Source organism: Pelodiscus sinensis, chromosome 2, assembly GCF_052426305.1.
Source record: "Pelodiscus sinensis isolate ZL-2025 chromosome 2, ASM5242630v1, whole genome shotgun sequence".
Classification (NCBI taxonomy): Eukaryota; Metazoa; Chordata; order Testudines; family Trionychidae; genus Pelodiscus; species Pelodiscus sinensis.
The window spans coordinates 169,119,590-169,143,708 of record NC_143053.1 but is presented as its reverse complement, the minus strand read 5'-3'; the positions used below and the strand labels follow the sequence as shown (position 1 = coordinate 169,143,708).

General features: G+C 42.0%; 1 protein-coding gene across 3 annotated transcripts in view; it reads left to right on the top strand.

Annotated features, from left to right (window-relative positions):
- Nucleotides 1-24,119, top strand: part of SUGCT (succinyl-CoA:glutarate-CoA transferase) — a 477,897-nt gene that overhangs the window by 177,147 nt on the left and 276,631 nt on the right. For all 3 annotated transcript variants that reach the window (XM_006124080.4, XM_089776539.1, XM_006124079.3), the window contains one exon: nt 22,275-22,346. In XM_006124080.4, coding sequence (XP_006124142.3) covers nt 22,275-22,346 — 72 coding nt within the window. The remainder of the gene's footprint in view (nt 1-22,274; nt 22,347-24,119) is intronic.

Sequence of the window (24,119 nt, the reverse complement as noted above, 5' to 3'; positions counted from 1 at the left end):
CCTGTATGCCACTCTTTAAAAAAGCCATCACCTGCATATCTGTAATTAGTATGACCAACCACCTCAATGCTTCATTATCGCTCTCCAAGTATGACTTTCTTGTATTATTCTTCAGCTTCAGATTTCCATCAGATTATCCCTACACAGTTGTCCAGGGGAAGGTGTAAAGCACTCTTAACTTCACCAACAATGGAAAGAAGAATCTCTATCAACCCCCAAACATTGCAATCAGCATCAGTCTCTGCATGTAGGCAAGGGTCAACAACATTACTTCTGTTTAACTTAATGAAAAAGTCACTCCTCAGACAACTTGAGAGGTTAGTGGAGGGGGTGCTTGCTGCAGATTAAAAAGATTACTGCTGGTCTTTCCTTCAGTGGATATGGAGAATAGTTGTTCACTGTCCTCTTCATAAAATTCCTTAACATATTTGAAGACTGTTGTCAAGTCCCTCCTCAGCCTTCTGGGGTTTTTTTTGTAACCTTTTAATAAATCTTTTCTAATGAATCAGGTTTTCTAAATCTTTTAACATTTTTGTAGCTCTCCCCTGGATTCTCTTCACAACTTTTTTAATGGGTGGCAGCCAGAACTGGACACAATACACGTGGCCTTACCAGAGCCAGAAAATGGGCAGAAAGGGGCAATAGAGAGGTCCTCTGAGCTGCCTAGAGCAGCTTTGTGGGATACAACTAGTCAGGGTCCAGCTGCCTAGCATAAGATGAGCTGTGCTGCTGGGGAGGTGGGGGGTACAACTCTGCTGGAGCTGGAGGAGAGCAGATGGTGCTCTAGGCTGGCTGCTGAGACTCCACTGAGACAAAGCCCGAGGTAAGTGTGAAGAATGTGCTGGAGCCATGAGGAAATGGCCTGGGGAATTATAGCAGCCTCACAGTTATCTGAAAGGGACATTGCAGACAGCTGCTATCTGCAGAGTGGAAAGTGGGGCCAATTCCTCCCAACTCGGATTTGCCACTGGGTGAAGTGGCCAGAACAGTGAAGCACTTCAGATGTGGGAACTGAACTAGTTGAAGAGCTGGGACCTGAAAGGCCCTGTGAGGGCAAAGAAATGCCCCCAGGGAAGGTGTGCTGGGGCACTGCTTTGTTTCAGAGCGGGAACCGAGAGAGAGAGGTAGATTACTGAGGACAGGTGAGCAAGGCCTCTGTTAGGCTTGTGCCCCAGGAGGGGTTGCTTTGTTTTATTTTACATGTAAACGATCTGACTCATCTGGAGGGCTGTGTCATTGAAGAGCCAACCCAAATAGAGCGAGAGTACAGGCATACACGTTCAGCCTGGAGGTGCTCATGAGAGATGATTAGACCCCATTATAAAGCCTCAGAATGTTTTCCAACTGCATCCCATTATTGATTCATATTGAATTTGTGATCCAATGTAACCCCAAGATACTCTTCAGCCATACTCCTGCTTAGTTATTCCCCATCTTGTATTTGTGCTTTAGAGTTTGTCTTACATGGTATAATACTTTGCACATGTCTGTGGTGAATTTCATCTTGTTGGTTTCAGACTAGTTCTCCAATTTGTCAAGCTTGTTTTGAATTCTAATCTTGTCCTCTCAAGTTCCTGCAACCCCTCCCAGCTTGGTGTCCTCTGCAGATTTTATAAGTACACTCTTCAGTGCATTATCCAAGTCATTCATGAAAATATTGAATATCACACTGCTCTACAGCCAAAATGCTTCTGAAATAAATGTAGTCAAACTTTACTAATTCTGGGTCACTGAGAATGAAAATGATGCTTAAAATTGTTGATTGGCTCTAGTTTTCAAGATATGCTATTGGGTCAGTATATACGACCCTTGACTTGCGAGTGGCGGAGGATAAGTGAGTTATAAAGGGAAGGGATCTCAATTTAAACCAGAAATGACTAAAATACATCTTTGACTGGATCTATGAATAAATCTATGACTGGGTTTGACAGTACTTGCTTTTTAGGCAAAACAATGAATGATGCAATCTGAAGCTGGTATTGCGTCATACATGATATGAATTGCATCATGTTATTCCTAGAAGTCATGGATGATGCAATCATAATGAAGTTTACATCACTCTGCTGAACAAATTGCCCTATATCAGCACTAGAAATCATACAGTGTCGTGTTCTCTTATTTGTTAGTGTTTGATTTTGCAAAGGGACACATTTCTGTTTAGCCAAAGTGAGCAGAGATGCCTCGTACTTGTGTGAACAGTGCAGATAACTTCTGCTATGTTTGTGGTGAAGTGACTTTTGCATCACTAAAGCTCAGTATAACCACTATGGTTAAGAAAGCCTATCACCTTTATTTTGGCTGCAAAATTGGAGATCAGGACAAGAGGTGGGCCCCACACATACGCTGCAACACTTGTGCAACAAATCTTTGCCAGTGGTTGAACAGGAAAAGGAAATCTATGCCTTTTGCAGTTCCAAGGATTTGGAGAGAGCCAACAGATCATACCAGCAATTGTTACTTCTGCATGGTGCCTCCAGTTGGGAAAGGTGTGTCAAAGAAGAAAAAGTGGACTGTGTATTATCCAAACATTCCATCAGCTATATGCCTAGTACCCCACAGAGAAGGACTGCCGGTTCCTGATGCACCAGAATCATTCTTACTTGAGTCAGACGAGGAAGAGGAAGAGGATGAAACTTCTGGTCCTGAACCATCAATGTCACAGGATCCACATTTTCTCCCATCCTCCTCCTCTGAACCACACCTCAGAACACAAGGTGAACTGAATGACCTTGTCAGGGATTTGGAACTACCCAAGAGTAAGGCAGAGCTGTTGGGCTCCAGACTACAGCAGTGGAATCTCCTGGCAGGTGATGTTAGGGTTTCTGTGACGGGCTGTCACTGACCCAAGGGGGAGGCCGGCTGGAGCCACCCCCCACCGGGAACCGGCGGCCAGTCCCGAGCCCCCCGGCATTACCCCGGCGTAAGCCGGAGGCGCCAGCAGGACCACTTGCCGCTGCCCCTGCGCCGGCAAGGGAGTGTTGGCCCCTCCCTCGAGGCCTCGCGGGGCGGGGGCGGGGGCGGGGCGGAGCGAGGCGGGTGTGCGGCGGGGGCGGAGGCCGGCATGCTGCCGGAAGGGGAGGGGCCCCGGGCAGCGGCCGGCACGGCGGGCCACTTTGAAAAGGCTCGCCACCGGCGCGGTTGAGGGCGGCCTCCCCGCAACGGCGGAGGAGCGGCCCCCAACCCAGGACGGACCCCGAGCGCCACCCAGGCCGGCGGTCGGCCAGACCTTGGCCCCGGGGCCATAGGGACAGCCATCGCCACCAGTGGTCGGCCAGCCCCTCCTCTGACGACGGCCGAACCCCACCGCGCCGGACCCGGAGGGAACGGCCAAGCCGAGAGCAAACCCGGCCAAGGGAGCTCTCCCCGGCGACTTCGCCCGGATGACCCAGGATCCGAGCGACCGAGCCAGGGTAAGTTCTGGGGTTTGGGGCGGCGCCTCCAAGAGCCGCCAGGAGGGAGGAAGGAGCCTGGGGCAGGACACTTTTGGCGTCCATGGGTGGACGGGTTACGGAGGGAGTGACCCCCTGTCCACCGTGCCGGGGCGCTAGCAGGCCCCGACACTCAGGGCCTTGGGCTGGGACCCGGAGAGAGGGTGGGACTGGGTCCCCCTCCCTCTCCTAGAGGAGCATCCCGCTCCCAACAACTTCGCTAAAGTGAAGTGCAAGTCGGGACCCCGCGAGGGGGGAGAATCCGGACTAGGGGCTTCGGCCCCATCCCACAGGGATGGGTGACTATTTTAGGGTTCGCTGACCTCCCCTTCCGTCTGGGAGGGGGTGATCGCACCCAAGGACTCGGGCCCCATAGCAGGGACCCGGGGTACAACGAAGGACCAAAAGAGGACAAGAGGATCCACAGACCCCCCCTCTCGGGCTGAGAGGGGGTGATCGCACCCCTCACCCCTCACAGTTTCCATGTTCCGTGACCGTCAAAAGGATCTTGTCCCATTCTTCTTCATGGAAGGTGATCTTGTAGCCTGCAACAACATCGATGGTGTGATGGCAGCCCTCAACATCGTTCACGATCCAGATGAGTGGAGACTGTTCATTGATTCATCGAAGACGAGTCTTAAAGCTGTTTTGCTGCATAATGGCAATGTTTTGCCATCAATTCCAGATGGTCATGCAGTCCATATGAAGGAAACCTATGACAACATGAAACAACTTTTGAGGTGCATGAACTATGACCAATATCAGTGGCAGCTTTGTGGCGATTTGAAGGTTGTTGCTCTCTTGCTTGGTCTGCAGACTGGATACAAAAAGTACTGCTGTTTTCTCTGCGAATGGGATAGTTGTGCAAGAGATTCCCACTACATCAAGATAGATTGGCCACTCCGACAGTCATTGGAGCCTGGGAGGAAAAGTGTTCAACATCCACCACTTGTTGAATCAAGGAAGATTTTGTTACCACCCTTACACATCAAGCTGGGTCTGATGAAGAACTTTGTCAAGGTCAGGGACAAAAGACAAGCAGCTTTCAAGTACCTCCATGGAAAATTTCCAAGGTTAAGTGAAGCTAAGATAAAGGAAGGTATCTTTGTTGGTCCTCAGATTCATGAACTTCTTCGAGATGATGCATTTGACCATGCACTGCATGGTAAGGAAAAGACGGCATGGAAAGCCTTCCAGTTAGTGGCAATAAATTTTCTCGGAAACAACAAGGCAGACAACTACAGGTTGTGGGTGGAAAACCTCCTCAAGGCATACAAAAGCCTTAGTTGCAACATGTCACTAAAGATACATTTTTTGCACTCTCATCTAGATTTTTTTCCACCGAACTGCAGAGCAATGAGCGACGAGCACGGCAAGCGATTTCACCAGGACATTGCAACAATGGAGAAATGCTATCAGGGCAACTGGAGCCCATCAATGCTTGCAGACTATTGCTGTACAGTGACAAGAGATGCTCCATTTAATGAATACAAGAGACAAGCCAAGAAGCGCCGAGTAGACACTGAATAGGACTAAACTATGTACATAGTAGTTTTTTGCCTTTTGTTTCATAATAAATTTTATTTATATAACCCTTTTGCTGATTTTTAAAGTGTTACATAAACAGGACAGGTGAAATATTATCATGTAAAGCAACCATAAACACATGAAAAGACCTAGGTTTACAATTTATGATTAAAACTCTATCTACACAATATACAGATATACAAAATGTAACAACTTAAATATCTTGGAAACAGTAGCCAATCAGTTGTTTTAATTGTCATATTTGAATTCAGCACATCAAAATACATAATAAATAGCACATTTTATCTCTGAAGCAGACAAGGGCAGCTCATGTGGGACCCACAAAATGTGTCTTCCCATTTTGACAGAGCACCATTGATAACTCTCTTTGAGTCTGGTTATTTAACTAGGGATGTAAAATCTCATTTAGAATGTTAATGAGTTAAACAATATATGAGTTAAACACTTAACTGGCCTGCTGCATTGTACTACCGGCAGAGGGCACAGCCAGGCTGGGAGCAGCATCCCACCCAGTGTGCCATGGGTAGGGAGAGGGTGCTCCAGTCAGGCCAGGTGCTGGTTAACTGGCTATACTGGTAAGCAGTTAACTGGTTATCCTTTTATGTCCCTTATTTAAAGCAGTCATGCACCCTCCTTATAGTAATTGTCACAATTCCAGAGTATCTGCACCTTCATTCCACCTTGACCTTTACTCTCTCATGGTTGACTAAGGCCAGCCTCTCTAGCAGTGGAACAGTTTGTAGAGCAGGGGTGCTGAGAGCCACTAAACCAAACTGTAAACTTTGTAAACCACTTTGAGCCGGGGTGGAGGGGTATAGCAGTACTCCTACTTCCAGCATCTATGCTCTCTCGATACTCAGCTCCTCAGCTGTCAACCTCTCTTGTGTAAAACCCACATCTCTCTCACATTTGACCAGGATTTTTCCAGACTGCTTAATTCCCTGCCTAAACTGGATATCTCCAGTAAGCCAGACCACCTAGAAGGCCAGTGTCTGCACTTTACTTTCTCTCCAGAGGCTATCAACAGCATAATTACTCACAGTTACAAATTACCACACAGCTCTTTCTAAATAAGCAGATTACGTACAAGCCCTGCCCACAATAATACATAACTCGTTCATTTAATTAATACAGTGGACCTCAAAGATGCTTAAACTTTATTAAATAGGTCTTCCAAGAATATTGCAGGAAATTGTCGTATCTGTCATAGTAATTTCATGTAGACCACATTTCCCTGGTGTACTTAAGAGAATGTCAGATGAAATTGTATCAAAAATCTTACTAAACCTTCAAGGCATATCACATCCACAGCTTCCCCCCATCCAGTAGGCTAATACTCCTGTCAAAGAAGAAAATTAAGTTGTTCTGGCATGATTTGTTCTTGACAAATCCATGCTGAGTATTACTTATTACTCTATTTGCTTACAAATTGTTTAGTCCCAGTATCTTTCCATGTGTCAAAGTTAGGCTGTCTGGTCTATAATTCCCTGGGCCATCATGTTCTCCTTTTTAAAAATAGGTGCTATGATTGGCTTTCTCTGGTCCTCGGGGACCTCATCCATGCTCTGAGTTCTTGTAAATAATAGCTAATGATTCCGAGCACTGAAGAGTGAATCTTGTCAGGCCCTTCAGATTAAGGACTACAGGGTTAAAGAATATTCAAACATTGTGGTGCACCCCCTTTAAAGGATACAAAGGAGTATTTGGGGAAGAGCATGGTGGGCCTGAGCCAGCCCCATAGGGAATGAGAGCTACTCAGCCATGACCCCAGTTCTATCCCGAACTCCTTGCCATGGATCTGGCCCTGTCCCCAGCCTCTGCCTCTAGCCATGGCTCAGCTTCTGGCCCCAACACCAAACCCAGCCCCAGACTTGTCCCCCTTACTTCTGTCTATGTCACGGTCCCAGGGAGAACTGGACAGATTTAAGGGGGGAGGAAACGCTGAAAAGTTTGGGGAACACTGCTTTAACCTGTTCTTTCCCTAGTCTGTCTTATGTTCCTTCCTCCTTGTTGTTAATATTGTGTTAAGCATTAGGTCACAGTTAACCTTTTTAGTCCAGACTGAAGGAAAATTGGTAATAGACTACCTAAACTTCTTGATTTCATGAGTCATTCTGCTTCTCCAGTAAGTAGTGGACTTCACATTCTCTCTCTCTCTCTCTCTCTCTCTCTCTCTCTCTTTTTTTTTTCTTTCCGCCACATCTTTTCTGATTTGTCACTATGGCTTGTACTATTCTTCTGTACTTGTCCTTAGCAGTGTATCACCTTTTTGTAGGATTCCTTTGTGATTCTGATTTCAATAAAGAGCTCTTGTTCGAGGGATAGTAGCTTTTTTTGATTTTTCCTATTTTGCCTTCTCCTTGGAATAGTTTGGTGTTGCTCCTACAGTATTGTTTCTCTGAGAATGTCAGCCCTCCAGAACTCTTTTCCCCCTTAGCTAATGTTCCTGGGGATCCTACCTACCAGTTGTCTGTGTTTGTGAAAGTCTGATTTTTTCAAAGTCCCTTGCCTGTATTCTGCTGCTTTTGTTCTGTTTCCTTAGAATCATGACATCTGTTATTTCACGATCACTTTTACTCACATTGTCTCCTGTTTTCATATTCACAACGGCTACGTCTACACTGGCCCCTTTTCCGAAAGGGGCATGCTAATTTTCAACTTCAGAATAGGGAAATCCGCGGGGGATTTAAATATCCCCCGCGGGATTTAAATAAAGATGTCCGCCGCTTTTTTCTGGCTTGGGGAAAAGCCGGAAAAAAGCGTCTAGACTGGCCCGATCCTCCAGAATAAAGCCCTATTCTGGAGGTTAATAAGCCATTGATGGACCTATCCTGTATGAACTTCTCTACTTCTTATTTTAACCTAGTTATATTTTTGGCCCTAAGAACATCCCCTAGCAATGAGTTTCTACAGGTTGACTATGCATTGTGTGAAGAAATACTTCTTTGCATTTTTTTAATCTAGAGTCTATTAATTTCCTATATTTTAATTTCCATTCACCCCCTCCCTAACCTCTAACCCTTGTTACGGTTGACTTTTTTAATGTTTACTTGTGAGCTTTTGTCACCTGCCACTCACTGGAGCCTAGGTTAGGACTCTCCTCCATAGGTTGGTGAATTGGTATCTAAAGATGTTCTTTCTCTTTTTGGTGAGATGCACCTCATGTCTTCTCAGCAGTCCTCCTTCCTGGAACAGTATCCCATAGCTAACAAAGCCATAGCCCCCTCGGTGACATAATCTGCATAGTCATGTATTTATCTCCAGGATGCACATTTCTTTGCCTGCAGAGAAATGTGCATCTTATTCTTACCTTTTACCTGGACAATGCACAAAACACCCCCTACAGCCCCATCTCCTTCACTCTGACTCCCAGAGCCCCGTCATCACTGCTGATCTGCTTTGGGTCATACCTGTCACTATCATTAGTGCTCACGCTGATGAGCAGCCTAGGGTAGTGGTAAAAGAAGCAGATGAGACTCAGTAGCCTTTCTAGGATGTCCTGGATGGGGGCTCCAGGCAGGCAACACACCTCCCAGAACATCGGGTCACATTGGCAGATGTGTGCATCCTTGCCCCTCAGAACGTCCCCAAGCACCATTCCCCTTTATCTCTTCATCTGGGATGCAGTGGCTGGGAGCTCCTCAGCCTTGGGAGCAGAGCTGGAAAGTAACCAAGTGGAAATACTTTGTTTCACTACTCAAGTACATTTTTTTTGGTATTTGTACTTTATTCAAGTAATTTAGTTTTGTGGTAGTTCGACTTTTACTCAAGTCATTTTTTAAGAATATATTGTACTTTTTACTCCCCTCGCATTTCTGGAAGCGCTTAGTTACTCACTACTTTCAGCACCCCATGGATAGTTGAACCAGCCAGGATTCTGATTGGCTGAAGCCCAGCTGCATGTGCAAAGCATCCAATCATCATGCTGTGATAATTTAAAAAAAATAACCAATCAACAAGCACAATGACTCTGTCAGTGAAGAAGCCTTTTAATAGCCACATCAACCCCTTTTCATTCAAATATATTATCTATGTGGGGGGAAGCCCTGAGCCTTGTGGGCCAGATCCAGTGTGTTGGGGAGAAGCACGGCACCAAGTGCTGCCACTCACCTGCCCCCTGGTAGGGGGAATGTGGTGCTGGAAACCGCTCATGGGAGGGTTTCCCCGCTGCTACCATTGGCCAGATTTCAGCCAATGGGAGCAGCGGGGAGTCTCAGGGAGTGCAGATCTAGGTAAGTGCCCCCCACTTCCCCTGAAGGTCAGTCCCCACACTCCTATCCCTTCCTCTCGTCCTCCCTCCCGCCTAGCTCTTCCAACCCCGGTCCACTCTCCCACCCTTCCAGAACCCCACCCTCAGCCCGCTCTTGCACCTCCCTCCTGGCCAGACCTCCACTCCCAGCCTGCTCCAGCACCCTACCTCCCAAGTCCCACCTCACCCCAATCCTTATCCCACTCCTTAGCAACCATCTCCTGCACACTGAACCCCTCACTTTGGTTCCCCCTTACTGGCTTGCTGTGGCAGGCACATTCAGGCAGCATTCCCTGAAAGTGCAAACCAGGATCTGAGTAGAAGTCCCTAGGATCCAGATGCCTGCCTGGCAAGAGGCCCCACAGGTACAGGCAGAAGAAGAATTAGCAGTGTTGTTGGCGATGTACCATTTTCCTCCCATTGTGGGTTCTTCATTGTAAAGTATCTGCAAGTTAAAAGGAGAAAACAAAAACAAAAGCCCTCCAATCTTGCTGCCTTTCTCCTCTGAACACAGCTGGCTAGCTTCTTTAGTTTCCTAGTTGTCTTTCTTTAACCAGTCATACATCTCTGCAGTCTGTGCGCTCTAAATGTCAACATGTGCGGAGTCTGTTGGACCAATCAAAAAGTGATTCTCAGTGTCAAAAATCTTGCCACTGAGACTGTCAAGCCCTCTCCCTTAGGGTTAGCATTTAAGGGACAATTACAGTCTTCCACAGATCCCACCCCAACTTCAGGAGCAGAAGGATAAAAGTTGGCAAAACCCTAAAAAATTACCGCTGAAATTATCTGTGACCCTCAAGATCCTTCCTGAAACACATTGCCAGTCCCCCGTGTTTTATCTGGATTAACTTCGCTCTTACCCATGCCATCATTTCAGCAATGCATTGGGGAGACAAGTAGACTGTTCATCCAGGTCTGCTTGTTTTCTGTATGGTGATAGCATCACAATCCAGATCAACTCACTTGCTCCCATAATGGCCTCACATGCTGTTGACCATATGGATGAAGAAAATAACTCCTGGGATATGCCGTAGAAGAAATTGCTCAGCAAAGAAAGGCAAATTTCCACAAATCTTGGAAAATAGGATGACCACTTGTAAGCTGGAGACTGTAGGAGATACAACAAAAGCTATCACTAATAAGAAAATGAACAACAGTGGAATATTCGTGTTGAAAAATAAAATACATACAAGGACCAAACCAGATTGGGGCCTCTACGTTCTACTGTAATACAAATAATATCTAATTCTTGTACAAACAAGTATAAATATAATCCTGGTTGGTCAAAACTGAGGTCATCTTAGTATCATTTGGAAGGCATCTGGTTAACTAAAATCATGTCAGACCATGGATGTTGCCAGACCAGAGAGTGCTGGACCAGGGAGGTTCAACCTGCATAACCATATTGGCAAAAAACACCTACCATAGACAAGGTCTCAGTCCATGTAACCCAATTTTCCATCTGTAAAAAGGGTCAAATACTGCTTAACTATATATGTAAAGCTTGTTGAGATCTATGGATGGAAAGAACTGTGTAAATGCCTATTTCTTTCTTATCTATATGCATTTTTCCTCCACTTCATTTTAAAATGGTTTTTCAGTTTTTAAATGCTAGAGTTAAAGATCAATGCTTTAAATATTTGGAAGCTGGCATTCTAAATTTTCAGATTGCATAACACCTTGGTTTCTAACTCCAGTGATTCCCCAGTTATTGGACACTAAAATAAAATAGGATTTGAAATGGATATTGCAGGGCAAAGGCAAGATAATCCATAATATCATTTTCAAAATTATATTTATTAAAATACTATGAAATAATGTAGGGGAAAAGAGATACAGTGAGTTAGGCTGGATATGCAATAGAGAGAAGCATCTAATTACCTGAAAATCCATATGAAAATCCAGCCTTAATAATTAATTTTCATCTCAAAAAGGTTTCTTTGACAGCTCACCTAGATAGTGTTGATCCTTCCCACTAGCATGAGGCTTGGGTCTGACAGTGATTTTTCAGCACAAATTCAGGATTTAATAATGTGTATCCTGAATGTCTGACCAATGCCGTTCTGAAATCCTTGATTAAAGATAAAGTATTTTCAACCTCAACAAACTACAATGCAATAAATGCCAATGAGTCTGACTTAAAACCACAAATCAAGGAAATTTGGAGTCAAGGTTGAATTTTATGAGCATCCATTTTTAGTTTACTATATTGTGTCTATGGAATGGTATGTAAGATCATTTATTGTTTGAGAGACTGACAAAATAGGTCAGAGGTACGTTTACAGGGTAATGTGGACGTTTCTTGCTCTGCCTTTCCTCATTCTGTCCCTGAGTTAACTGAAGGATTGCAGTTTTCAGTACTATTTAGTTTAAAAATCTCCTAGACCAGATTGTAAAAGGGCCAGATTAGAAAACACACTCATGTAAATTTGGTGTGAACGTAAATGAGGTTTCATGTAGCAGACCTAAGCACTTATTTAATTAGGGAGATTGAGAAGAGCCTCACTATCTTCTGATTCCTCTGCCTTCCTGCAGTGGTATGATTTAATGTGCCACTCTTTTTGATTGGCTATTTGTCAGAGAAGACTACAAAGCACTCCACACCTCTTCTTAAAAGTAATAGAAATGTAGCCGTGTTAGTCTGGTGTAGCTGAATCAAAATGCAGGACTATGTAGCACTTTAAAGACTAACAAGATGGTTTATTAGATGATGAGCTTTCGTGGGCCAGACCCACTTCCTCAGATCAAATAGTGGAAGAAAATAGTCACAACCATATATACCAAAGGATACAATTTAAAAAAATGAACACATATGAAAAGGACAAATCACATTTCAGAACGGAAGGAGGATGCGGGGGGGGGGGGGGGGGAGGAAGGTAAGTGTCTGTGAGTTAATGATATTAGAGGTGGGGAAAGGTAGATGTCTGTGAGCTAATGGTATTAGAGGTGATAACTGGGAGACAGACACATAGTCTCCTATAGACAACCACCTAACCTCAAGATGAGTCTTACCAACAACCACAGGACATACCACACTAATACTAACCCTGGTACCTTCCCTTGCAACAAACCCCGTTGCCAGCTTTGTCCACATATTCATTCTGCTGATACCATTATTGGACCTAACCAAGTGAGTTATAAGATCAAGAACACATATTCCTGCGCATCCAGAAATATAATTTATGCTATCATGTGCCGAAAGTGTCCATCTGCTATGTACATTGGACAAATGTCTCAGACACTTCGCCAAATAATTAATGCCCACAAAACAGATATCAGACAGGATCACAAAGAAAAAACAATTTCTTGCCATTTCAACCAGAAAGGACACTGTCTCAACGACTTAACTACCTGCATCCTGCTACAAAGACCTTTTACATCTGCACTTGAAAGGGAATCCTCTGAACTGTCATTCATGCTAAAATTCTACACTCTCCGGGGGGATTGAACAAAAACCCCAACTACCTTACCCATTACAAAGATAGCTTCCCCAATTATCACCTCTAATACCATTAGCTCACAGACATCTACCTTTCCCCACCTCTAATATCATTAACTCAGACACTTACCTTCCTCCCCTCCCCCAAATCCCCCTTCTGTTCTGAAATGTGATTTGTCCTTTTCATGTGTGTTCATTTTTTTAAATTGTATCCTTTGGTATATATGGTTGTGACTATTTTCTTCCACTATTTGATCTGAGGAAGTGGGTCTGGCCCACGAAAGCTCATCATCTAATAAACCATCTTGTTAGTCTTTAAAGTGCTACATAGTCCTGCATTTTGATTCTTCTTAAAAGGTCTGTTTTAAGCAGGATCTTTAAAGTAATTCAACTGGCTGGCTTATTTTGTAAGTTTTGGATTGCTTGTGTTAGGACATCTGGTTCCCACCTTGAAATGCCAGTCTGGTTGGCGGAGTATGGGTTGTTTGGATCATATTCAATATTAAAATTCATTCCAAACGTCCTTTAATTCCAAACTCAGTTATAGAAAGCCAAGAAACAGCGGTGGAGAGCAAAAATAATGAGCCAAATTTTGTTCTCAGTTATACCTGTATAAATTCAGATCCAATCAGTCAAGTTTCTACAGATTTACACTAGGAAAAGTGAGAGCAGAATTTGGTGAATTGCCTTCCAAATGATACTAAGATGACCTCAATTTTGACCAACCAGGATTATATCTATACTTGTTTAAAAGGTCCAAGAACGATATATTATTTGCATTACAGTAAAACGTAAGGCCTCAGTCAGGATTGGTCCTTGTATGTGTTTTATTTTTCATCATGAATATTCCACTGTTCTTTGTTTTGCTTCTAAAGCAAAAAGAGCAATATCAGCAATCCACAATGTAATGTGAAATTCTAAAATAACTATTGTATGAGAGATAAAAAGGTAAAGAACAGAGTTTGGTTTCAGGCTTGAGAGAGATTACTGTAAACACTGCAGAAAATATTATTTTAAAAATAGCTCAGCCGGGCCCTGTAAAACCAGTAAACTTCTGTTTTAATTCCCATATAAGTAGCAAATGCCTGCTGTATGTGTGTCTGCCATTTTTTCTTAAATATTGCTTACTGTATAAGACCCTGTTTGCTTAATTTCAACCTAACTGAATTTTTATGGCCATGCCATAAACCTCCTGAAAATAGTTGCTTAAATGGAAATGCTGACATAACCTTAATTACATTGGCTCCAGCGTGATACTGTGATTAAAGTTTATTTACTTTGCATATGCATGTGTGTCTGTGTAAATTTATTGTTGAAAAGCTAATGGAAAACTAATGTTGCAATGGAGAATGTGATCCTATGCACTGTGTTTTATTTCTTGGCCATCGAAAACAGTTGGTGCATGTTTACAATATCCAAGAGCTTATTTTTAATTTGGGCACAATTTAGGTTTGCTCATATTTTAGAAATAATTGTGAAACTGAACAGGTTTTCCACTTTTAAGCCATTCACTGTTCTTTCACATAGTGTTTATACCTGGCAGCACTGTACCGTGTCTGATGAATTTAGTATTATATTCCATTCAGAAAGGGAGAAATCTGGGCTATGAACATGAGATTCTTTATCTATGTTTAGAGCTGGGCTCTTGTATTTGTCCTTTTTTTTATGAATGAAATATTAAAAAAAAGCCAACAGATTTCTCCCCGAGGTGGTTGTTCAAGCCTAAAACCATATAGACAGCCTGAAACATAGCTCCATTTCATGAATAAAACTATTATAAAGTAACCATTATGAAATTCTCCTCACTGAGCAGGTTTCCTAACTGATCTGTTTATAATACCGAGGAAAGGATTGAGATGAAATCATTTAGGGCATTGAAAACTAATTTTGTAAACCTCATGTTGAAACTCTTCTGCACAAACTTTGAAATGTAAGAACAATGTCTACAAAACAGAGATGGCAATTAGATTTCCTCACTTCCTATCTCTAACATTTTCTTTGAAATTATTTGTCTTGATAGCACCACATTTAATCTCTGTTATTGCTAGAAATGAGCCTAAACTAAAACCTCAGATCTTGCTCAGATCAGGTCTGTATCTGAGCAGTTTGACTCAAACACATGTCTGGTTATTACATGTGTAGCATTGCCAACTTTTGTGATGTTATTGTGATTCTCATGGTATTTACTGTTTTACTTAAAGCTCCTGGAGCAGAGAATCTCAGCTTTAGTTAAATAAACAAATGTTCCTCATAGTGGTGGAGAAATGCTTGAAAATGTGAACCGAGTAAATCCTATGCACTCAGAAACTAAGAGGTCAAATAAAGAGAACCCCAAATGTATTTGTTTTAAACAATCTCTTAATTTTTAAGCCAGTTTCTGAATATTTTGTGGCCGTGACTCATGATTTTTGAATATTTGGGGCTGGCAGTATATTTTCAAGGTAGACACAAAAAGGAATATTGAGTGGACATCTTAGTTGGGAGCTTGGGGTTCCCCTCTCTTTTTTTTTTCTTCTTGTTCTTTCTATATGTGCTGTAATCCTGAATGCAAGTGATCCCTTTTTGCAATGTAAACATTAGTAAAGTTTTAACAGTAATAAAAATTGCATGTGACACAGCAGTTGGTGTACACACGTTAATATCTTATCCATACATAGCATTATAAGAATATGGCTACAGATACTACTAAACAACTATACACACAAGTGGAAAGATTGATTTTTATGCTTCTTTCTCCAAACTCTGGATGTGTAAAAATAGACACAAAAATGACAGTGGTGCAAGATGGTGGGAAGCAATGGGTGAAGGGTGAACCAGACTTAGTATTGGAAAGGATCTTACATAATCATGTATTTTGCAGACTATCTGGTAGGAAATGTAGGACCGGATTTTCACAGGTTCCTTGCACTTGCAGTTCCCACTGACTTTACTTGGAATTGTGGTGATCACTAACTCTTGATAAACATGTGTATCAAGCTGGGCACCCAAAGATTGAGGCCCATCAAATGAGTACACTCTTATGAAATTGTGGGCCTGATGGCTACACAGCAAGTAATTGGATCTGATTCTTAGCAGTTAAGGCCTCCTGATTCTCAGTGATTTGCACAGTCCAGGAAACTATGCTGTTAGTGGGGATGTGACAGAATAGTTCATGCTGTAACATGGCAGGGGAGGGAGAGCCAAGTGGTGCATATGAAATCTAAAAAGGAAAAAAAGGTAAGTTCTTTGTTTATATGCCAAATGCCCTGCTTTAGTCTGCTAAGTGAGGGCATTCAGCCTACATTGCTCAAGACTGTGAAATTTACATTTTTTTATTTTGTCTGTTTGCTTTTACTACAAGAGAGCACAATGTAGGCAAAGAGTTTCAAACTGTGTGGTCCGCATGATTTATATACACTGCTCAGAACTACCATTAGCCAGATTTCTTGGTCTCATTCCCATTTGCTACAGTGTAATTAGGTATCACTTAGCAGCAAGAGGGGTACCCTTTCCATTAGAGAGAAAGAAGGGAGTTTCTTGATGCTGAAGTACAGTTGGAGCTTTCATTCAAAGAAATGTGTAAAGGTGTGGAAAAGATGTGGCAGGTTTTCTCCCCTTTAAGGGGCTACTGTACTTCTGGATCAGAAGTGTGACTGGGAAACTTCTGCTCTGTAATAACTTATGGAAATGTAAGTTGCTGAGGGGGAGAGAGGAAAAAGAACACATGCTGTAGATCCTTTTGGTTGGCAGCTGAAAAGGGCTTCTGCATAGGTCAGCCAACTTCTGAATACATCACCTTCTTGTTAATTGCAGCCTTTATGAAGTACTGTGACTAGAGAACACTAGTCCTTAAATGACCTTTGCTTTGGCTGAAATATACCACAATGGTAACTTAAAACTGCAGTTGAAGACAGCTTATGCAATAAATTGAAGACAAAGTGGTCATTTTTTTTCCTATGGTCCAAATCACTTGAAGCTAGATTCTCAAAGGAGCCTCCAAAATTGCAAAATTTGTGAGCAAACCGTTTGCATTAATCAAGTGCTGCATTCATGTACACAGCCAGTGCCTCTTACTGAGCCTATGTCTACATTACTACTTGCACCAGAATAACTTGTTGCTTAGGGTGTAAATAAGCCCCTTCACCCTCCCAAGTGACATAAGTTAGAGTGATTTAGGCGCTGGTGGGGATGGCCTTCTTTCAGCAGGAGAGTTTCTCCCATTGATACAGCTACTGCTGTTCACTGGGGGTCGGAGGAGGAGGTTGGATTAATTAAGTCAACTGGAGAGCTCTCTCCATCAGAATAGAGCAGCTACCTTCAACAGCTTAAAGTGGTACCGCTGCAGTGATGCAGCTGCACCACTGTAAACTCTGTGGTGTAGCCATAGCTTAAGGCAGGGGCTGTCCCTTACTATGTGTATATACAGTGCCTAGCTCTATGAAGCTAGGGTTTCAGTTGGGGTCTGTAGATTCTACTGTAATATAAATAAGAACACTGGCTGGGTCAAACTTATCCTGGGCAAGAACTAAGTAGTGTAGGTCAGAAGGGAAAGACCCTTTGAAGTTCTGTTTGTGATTTGGGCCACTCTCCTCCCCTTCCATCTGAGGCATCTTTTCTTGAATATATATGTACTGTGAAGTGTTATGGCCTTATCTGGACTTACTAACCTGGATATTGGCTGGCTCTCCCACTATCTTCCACATCCTAATGACTTAACCAACCAACCAATGGAGGTGCTAATTGTTTTTCTCAGCCTCTTGTAATTATCAAATTAGCTACTGGCTGTCTCTCTCCCCCCCTCCTTTTTTTCCTTCTCCCCTTCCCCTATTTATTCTTGTATCTGGACTTCTCATACTCCTGTCATTTGAAGAAGTGGGTTATGCCCACGAAAATCTTGATACCATCTATTTATGTTTTGTTAGTCTTTAAGATGCTACTAGACTATTTGTTGTTTATGTTTTTCCTAAACAAACAGATAGCATTGGCTCTCAAATACTTTTCTTCCATCTTCCTCTAGCTAGAAACCTTGCCCCTTCCTCTTTGATGAAGATTTGAACCCTGAAATGCATGTGTTTCTCCTCTCTAGACTAGATTACCTTGATTTACTATACTCCGCGTTGAATGTGGAAGCACTGCTGTGACCCAGCTGGTGCGGAATGCAGCCACCTCAGCAGGATAGGTTGCAGTAATGTATGTTTCCCCCATCCCCTTTTTCTTCATGTGTCTTCTCCTAGTCTCCTTTCGGTGACACGTTACGACTTTGATCCTGATTTTTGGGGCCACCTATGCACTGAGCTGCCACTGCATCTGTGACTGCATCTCCATCTCTCATTTAAAGTCAGTGAGATGTGAATATGTACTTAAGATTTGTCCTGAATAGGAACAGATTTAAACATCTAGTTAAGTGCTTTCCTGAATTGGAACCTTTGCAAGAACTTTGTGCTCAGTAATAGTAACTAATAATTTCGTAAAAAATTAAAAATTTCAGCATAATCATGTAGATATCTCTGTCTTAAAAAGTACCAGTTACAAACAAGTAAGGGTTAATAATGGTCAGTCACCAAGAGTTTTGTTGATTTGGTTGAGGAAAACATGCAAAAATTAGATGTTTATCTAAACTTATCTTAAACTGCTTTGGTCTAGAATTTTTCTTGTAATGTCTTAGAAAGAGCAATGAAAGCACACACATTCTCACATATTCATAGCATAAACCAGCATTTAGGGTCAAATTCTGAAAGGTTCTGAGCAGTGTTCCCTCTGATTATTCCATCCGTGCACAGAATAAATTTTGCTATGTGCACCAAAGCATGTGCAGATGTGCACCACCACTAGAAACACATGCTGCCAGCTGTGGGTGCTGAGGGAGCTTTGTTAATCAGCTAGATGGCATTTGAATCTCTCCTGGATGGTCACCCAAGCTCTAAGGTTACAAGGAACTTAGGTGCTGAGTCAATGGGAGTTGTGAATTCATGCTCATCACCTTTTAGAATTTGGCCTTTAACTTGCATGTGCTGGTGCAATGTAAATATCTCATTGAACATAAATCTCTTATCAAGTAGATTGTCTTCACAGAAGCTCCTTGGACTTGCAAGCAATGGAGAGAAGCCTGCATTTGGATGTCCCTCCCATCTTCTGTCTCCACTGATTCTGTGAAATAATTTTCCTGTTTTTTTTTTTAAGTAATTTTGTTCTTCTTGTCTTTACCTACTATATATCCTAGAACTCAGGACAGTTAGAGTAGTAGTTTGCATGTAATTCATGTCATGCTGTCAGGTATCCTATCACAAGCCTTCATTCTTCCAAAAATAGGGGAGGAAAAAAGACTTTTGCCTTGTGTGCCTTGTATGAAATGCCTTTTATTGCACTAATTTGAAATGATTTAATGTGATAGACAGCAGTTTAACAAAACAAAATCTCATTAAAATCTGTTTGCACTTTGCCCTGAATCTCCTTTGTATAATACGATAGTAAAGCTTCCTGTGACCAGACGGTAACCTGCGGTAACCTGTGGTGTGTGTACATTTATGAGCAATGAATAAAATCATTGTTAACATTCTTAAATGTTGGCATCAGTGCTGTGCTAATAACATTTGAAAGTTTCTGCTTTATCAGCAACAATGACTGGCAAATAATCAGCTGTTGTGTAATGGGATGCTCAGAAATAGCTGCTGAAGAAAGTTGAGTAAGCTTCATGCAAAAAGACACTGCTGCATTTATGATGACACTATTTTTTGTTGGGTAAGGATGACACGACTGTTGTTTTTGCTTTTTAAAGATACAATACAATTAAGAATTATCAGTTTTCCCACACATATCATCAAGCCACTGAAGCATAAATGCCAATGACTGTACCCCCTTAAATATTGAGTGACTTCCGCTGTCTTGGCAGTTTATGGGTATGAATGCATGTTTAATACTGCTGTATGGTTTGTCATGTGACTGCAATTCTTACAGAGATTGCATGCATCTGAGACAATAGTTGATAAGCACTAAACTCTTTGTTTTAGCCAAAATGCTGATTTTTAGAATATTTTGAAATATGTATTTATAGCAGTTATGTCATCTTTCATGCAATGTGTACCTTTCTCTACAAGAAAAGTTCTTTTCAGTGTGCATGTATGTATTCTATATCTAATGGTGCCACCAGGGGAGACCTCAGGATTAGAAATCGCAAAGAACTAAGGTTTGCATTAATAGAGAAATAGTGTGTGATTGTATAAAACAAATGACTGGGTTCTATACACACAAAGAGCACATAGAAATTAAACATTAAATTGTGTAATGGGTGTGTGACTAGTTTAAAACGTATATGGCATCAACCAAGAAATATTGCTATGTGGATGGAGAGATTGCTAAAATAGACTCATCCTGTCACTGAAGGGTGTGTGTTTTTTATAATCACAGTAGTATTCCAAATAATAAATACAACTGCTGATAAAAAAAAAAAAAAGTCGGAATCTTAGTTATTGTTTTTTTGTATTAAAAAAGTAGTGCTTGATAACTGCAGTATGTTGTTTCTCTTAGACTAAAATCTGCATAAATAAATGTTAACATAATAAATGTTAAAGAACGGTGAAGCCTGACAATCTTTTCTATGTTCTTTTTCCCAAAGTTTCTCTATGTTCATTGTCTGTTTCTCAGGCTGAACATGCAGTAAAAACAGTTTAAATATATTCTGCATGCCTGGATATTTTTATTAGTTTAGGGCCAAATCAGCATTTTGAATGCTTGAAACCAAGTAAGCCTACAGCATTTGGCCCTCATTTTATAAGTGAGAATATTACAGCGAAGTGGCTAATTATCCAACTAAAAAGTTGATTAATACTTATAATACTTTTCTCTTTGATCTGTCTAATTCTTTCTGCTAGAAAGTGAATTTTTATAGAGACAGTAAGCAAGTGTGGTTCTGTTGTCCCTTGTGTCTAAGCAGTTTACGCTTTGCCTACACACATTTATAACACTTTTAACTGTATTGTTATAGTTGAAGTGCTACATCCCCTGAAGTATGCAATTACAGTAGTATAAGGGAGCTTTATGCAACTATAACTAGTTTCTCTGTGTGGTGGGGAATAAACTATACCCATGGGCATCAGGTGAAAGCCCAGCTGGGGAAGGCAAGACCCAGCCCCGCCCCTTCTGCCTGAGGCCCCGCCCCTTGAATCAAGACCCACCCACCTGCCTGGCTACATGGAAAGCTGGGGCTATCATGATGCTCTCAGCTTGGCCTTCCCCAGCAGCTGGGGAAAGCTGCGCTGCCCCACCGTGGCCCCATCCTCTCCCTCGTCCCCTAGTAGCCAAACTGCTGAGCTGGGCTGCCTTCCCTGGGGGCTGGAGGGAGCTGGGCTGCAGTTCCTCGGTGGCCAGATGGAGCCGAGCTGCTGCTTTGCAGTTCTAGCCTTCCCTGGCAGTGACCCCAGCCTTAGGCAGTCGGTCATGTAGGCAGTTTTGGGAAGGCCTTCCCTTGCCTACATTACTGACCACCCATGACTACATCAGTATTGGGCAGTGGTTTTCAGTTGAAAAAAATTATTCATGCTTGTGACCCAATATAAGTTCACTAGAGTTTGGCTCGGGGGGTGGGACTGAGGATGAGAGCCTTGAGTGTAGGAGTGGGAGCCGGCTTTGTGGGGGGTCAGGGCTGGGGCAGGAGGGGCTTACCTTGAGCGGTTCCCAGTAAGCGGTGCAGCAGGATACTAAGGCAGGCTTCTTGTTTCGCCTGGCACCACAGATCATGTTGTGGCCCAGAGGCAGCAAGCAGCAAGTTCCCAGCCAATGGGAGTGCAGAGCTAGTGCTTGGGGCCAGGGCAGTATGAAGAGTCCTGTGCGCTGTCACCCCCATCTCACAACACCTAGGAGCTAAGCCTAGGTGCCAGGAAGGCAGGTAGCCTTAGCACTCCCATTGGTCACCTGATCCTACTGCAGCAGTGAAACTCAGTGCCTGACATTCAATGGCCCAGTACTGGGTCATGACCTGTAGTTTGAAAACCACTGATGTAAGGTACCTATAATTTGATGTAATTAGATGTAATTAGATGCACTAGAGGATGTTCTGATGTAATTACTTTGGTTAAAAAGATCACCTCCCTAACTAAAATAGTTACATTGATATAAAATCTGCATAGACCAGACCATAATATTGCATAAGAAAATTGTTCCGTGAGAACAGAGGGTGAAGTTTACTTTTATGTATAGAATCATCAGAAAGGTTTATGTACCATGTAAGCCCCAAGTTTGTGCTAGTGTTCTGCATAGAGGTCATATACATTGTGAAAAAGGTTTTTCCACATACTTGCACAAATCATAGGTGTAATTCAACCGTCTTACAGCCAAGCTACATATCTTTGTACTAAGGAGATGAGTAACATGTAAAATAAATCTATATGTGTTGTGAGACTTTGAAAGAAGACCTGCCAGAATGGGAGAAATCAAACGGACAATTTCTTTAAATTACTGATTTTTTTTTTTCTCCATCAATCACTTTGAACTGCTTTTATAAAACCATAAATTGAATCTGAGCATAATGGTTCACTTGAGAAAGATCTTTGGAAATTTATTAAAGGGTGAAAACTTGAAAGATAGTCACATGCAGTATATTTTAGTCATAATTTGATATCTCTGTTTGTTTTTGTAGGCTTTCAAAACTAAGGATGGCTACCTGGTGGTGGGAGCTGGGAATGATCAGCAATTTGTCACCGTGTGTAAGGTAATGATGCTTAAGATTAATGCCAGTGGGAGCTGTGGGTGCTGCATACCTTTGAAAACCAGACCTCAAAGTTTGGATGGTTTAAATTGACCAAAATATTCCTAGCTTTGTGGGCATCATATAAGCCACACACTTGAGCCCTTTTGAAGACTGAAGACCAGATAGTTGTGTTATTTAATTAATGCTTAATTCAGCGACAGGTATGCTACAGGTAGGAATTTTCAGCTAGAAATGGGAGAATCTTGTGGCATTCTAGTGATAGTTTAGTTCAGATTCCTCTGGAACACTATTCAGCCTGAAAACATTAAAAAAGGGGCATTGTCACCCTTTCCAGGACTATGAACACAAAAGCAGGCCAACTGAAGTCACACACTTAGTTACAGATATGCTGGATTACATTGCTGAACTGAGCCTAAAGTAATACATGGGGTCAAATGCCTTGCTGAATCTGGGCCTAAGAAAAAGTACATCCATTTTCTATATCCTGGTTTGGTTGAAGTGCCAAAGAGAATCTTAGATTAACGTTTGCATATTCAAGCCTTTTATTACCCTGTCTTTAAATACAGCACTACCAAAATGAATACATTTGAACAAAGAAAAGAAAGCAAAGTTATTCTATCTAGAGAGTAGTTTGTGCCACAGCAAAGTGTTAAAGAAGGAAGAACAGGAGTAAAATCTATTTAGCAGAAATGGTGGCTTTTATGTGTTAGAGACTGTTTTCATTATAATTCCCTCCTCCCCCTTTAGAATAATACAATTGTAGGGCGTGAAGGGACCTCAAGAAGTCATCTAGTCTACTCCCCATGCTGAGGAAGGACAAAGTGTACCTAGACCATTACTGACAGTTGTCTGGAAGTTTTTAGGAACAAGATAGATAGTGGTAGAGATTCCACAATCTCCCTTTGCAACCTGTTCCACTTTCATCACAGTTAGAAACATTTTCCTAATGTCTAACTTAAATCTCCTTTGCTTTAGATTAAGCTGATAAATTCCTCTCATACCTTCAGTAGACATGGAGAACAATTTATCTCTTCCTTCTTTCTAACTTACTTGAAAATTGTTAATAGGTCCCATTTCACTCTTTTTCTGAAGACCAAACATATCCATTTATAGCCTTTCCTCATAATTCAGATTTTCTAAATCTTATAATTTTTGTTGCTGTCCTCTGGACTCTCTCCCATTTGTCCATACTTTTCTTAGAATGTTTTGATCGAAATTTAACACGGAAATCTAGATGATGCTTCACCAGTGCTGGGTAGAGTGAGTCATTTACCTCCCATGCCTTACGTACCACAATCCTATTAATACACCCTGGCATAATATTAGCCTTTTTTGCAACTACATCACTTTTTTTAGTCATATTCACGTTGTGATCCACTGCACATTCTTTTCTTCATTACTATTACATAGCCAGTTATTGCTCATTTTGTGTTTGTGCATTTCCTTCTTACTTCACATTTGCCTTCACTGATTTTCATGCTGTTGATTTCAGATCAAGTCTCCAAAGTGTCAGAGTTGTTTTGAGTTCTAGTACTATACTCCTTTGCAACCCCTAGATAACTTGGTGTCAATTCATACATTTTATAAGTAAGCTCTTTGCTGCTATCTTAATCATTAATGAAAATGTTGAGTAATATCAGACCCAAGTCTGATCCCCTTCCCGTGCGTTGCATTAGATATAGCCTCCCAGTTTGACAGTGAACCATTGATTATTACTCTTTGAATTAGGGAAATACTTATCGGATAGTTGACAGGCTAGTCGACTAGTCGCTC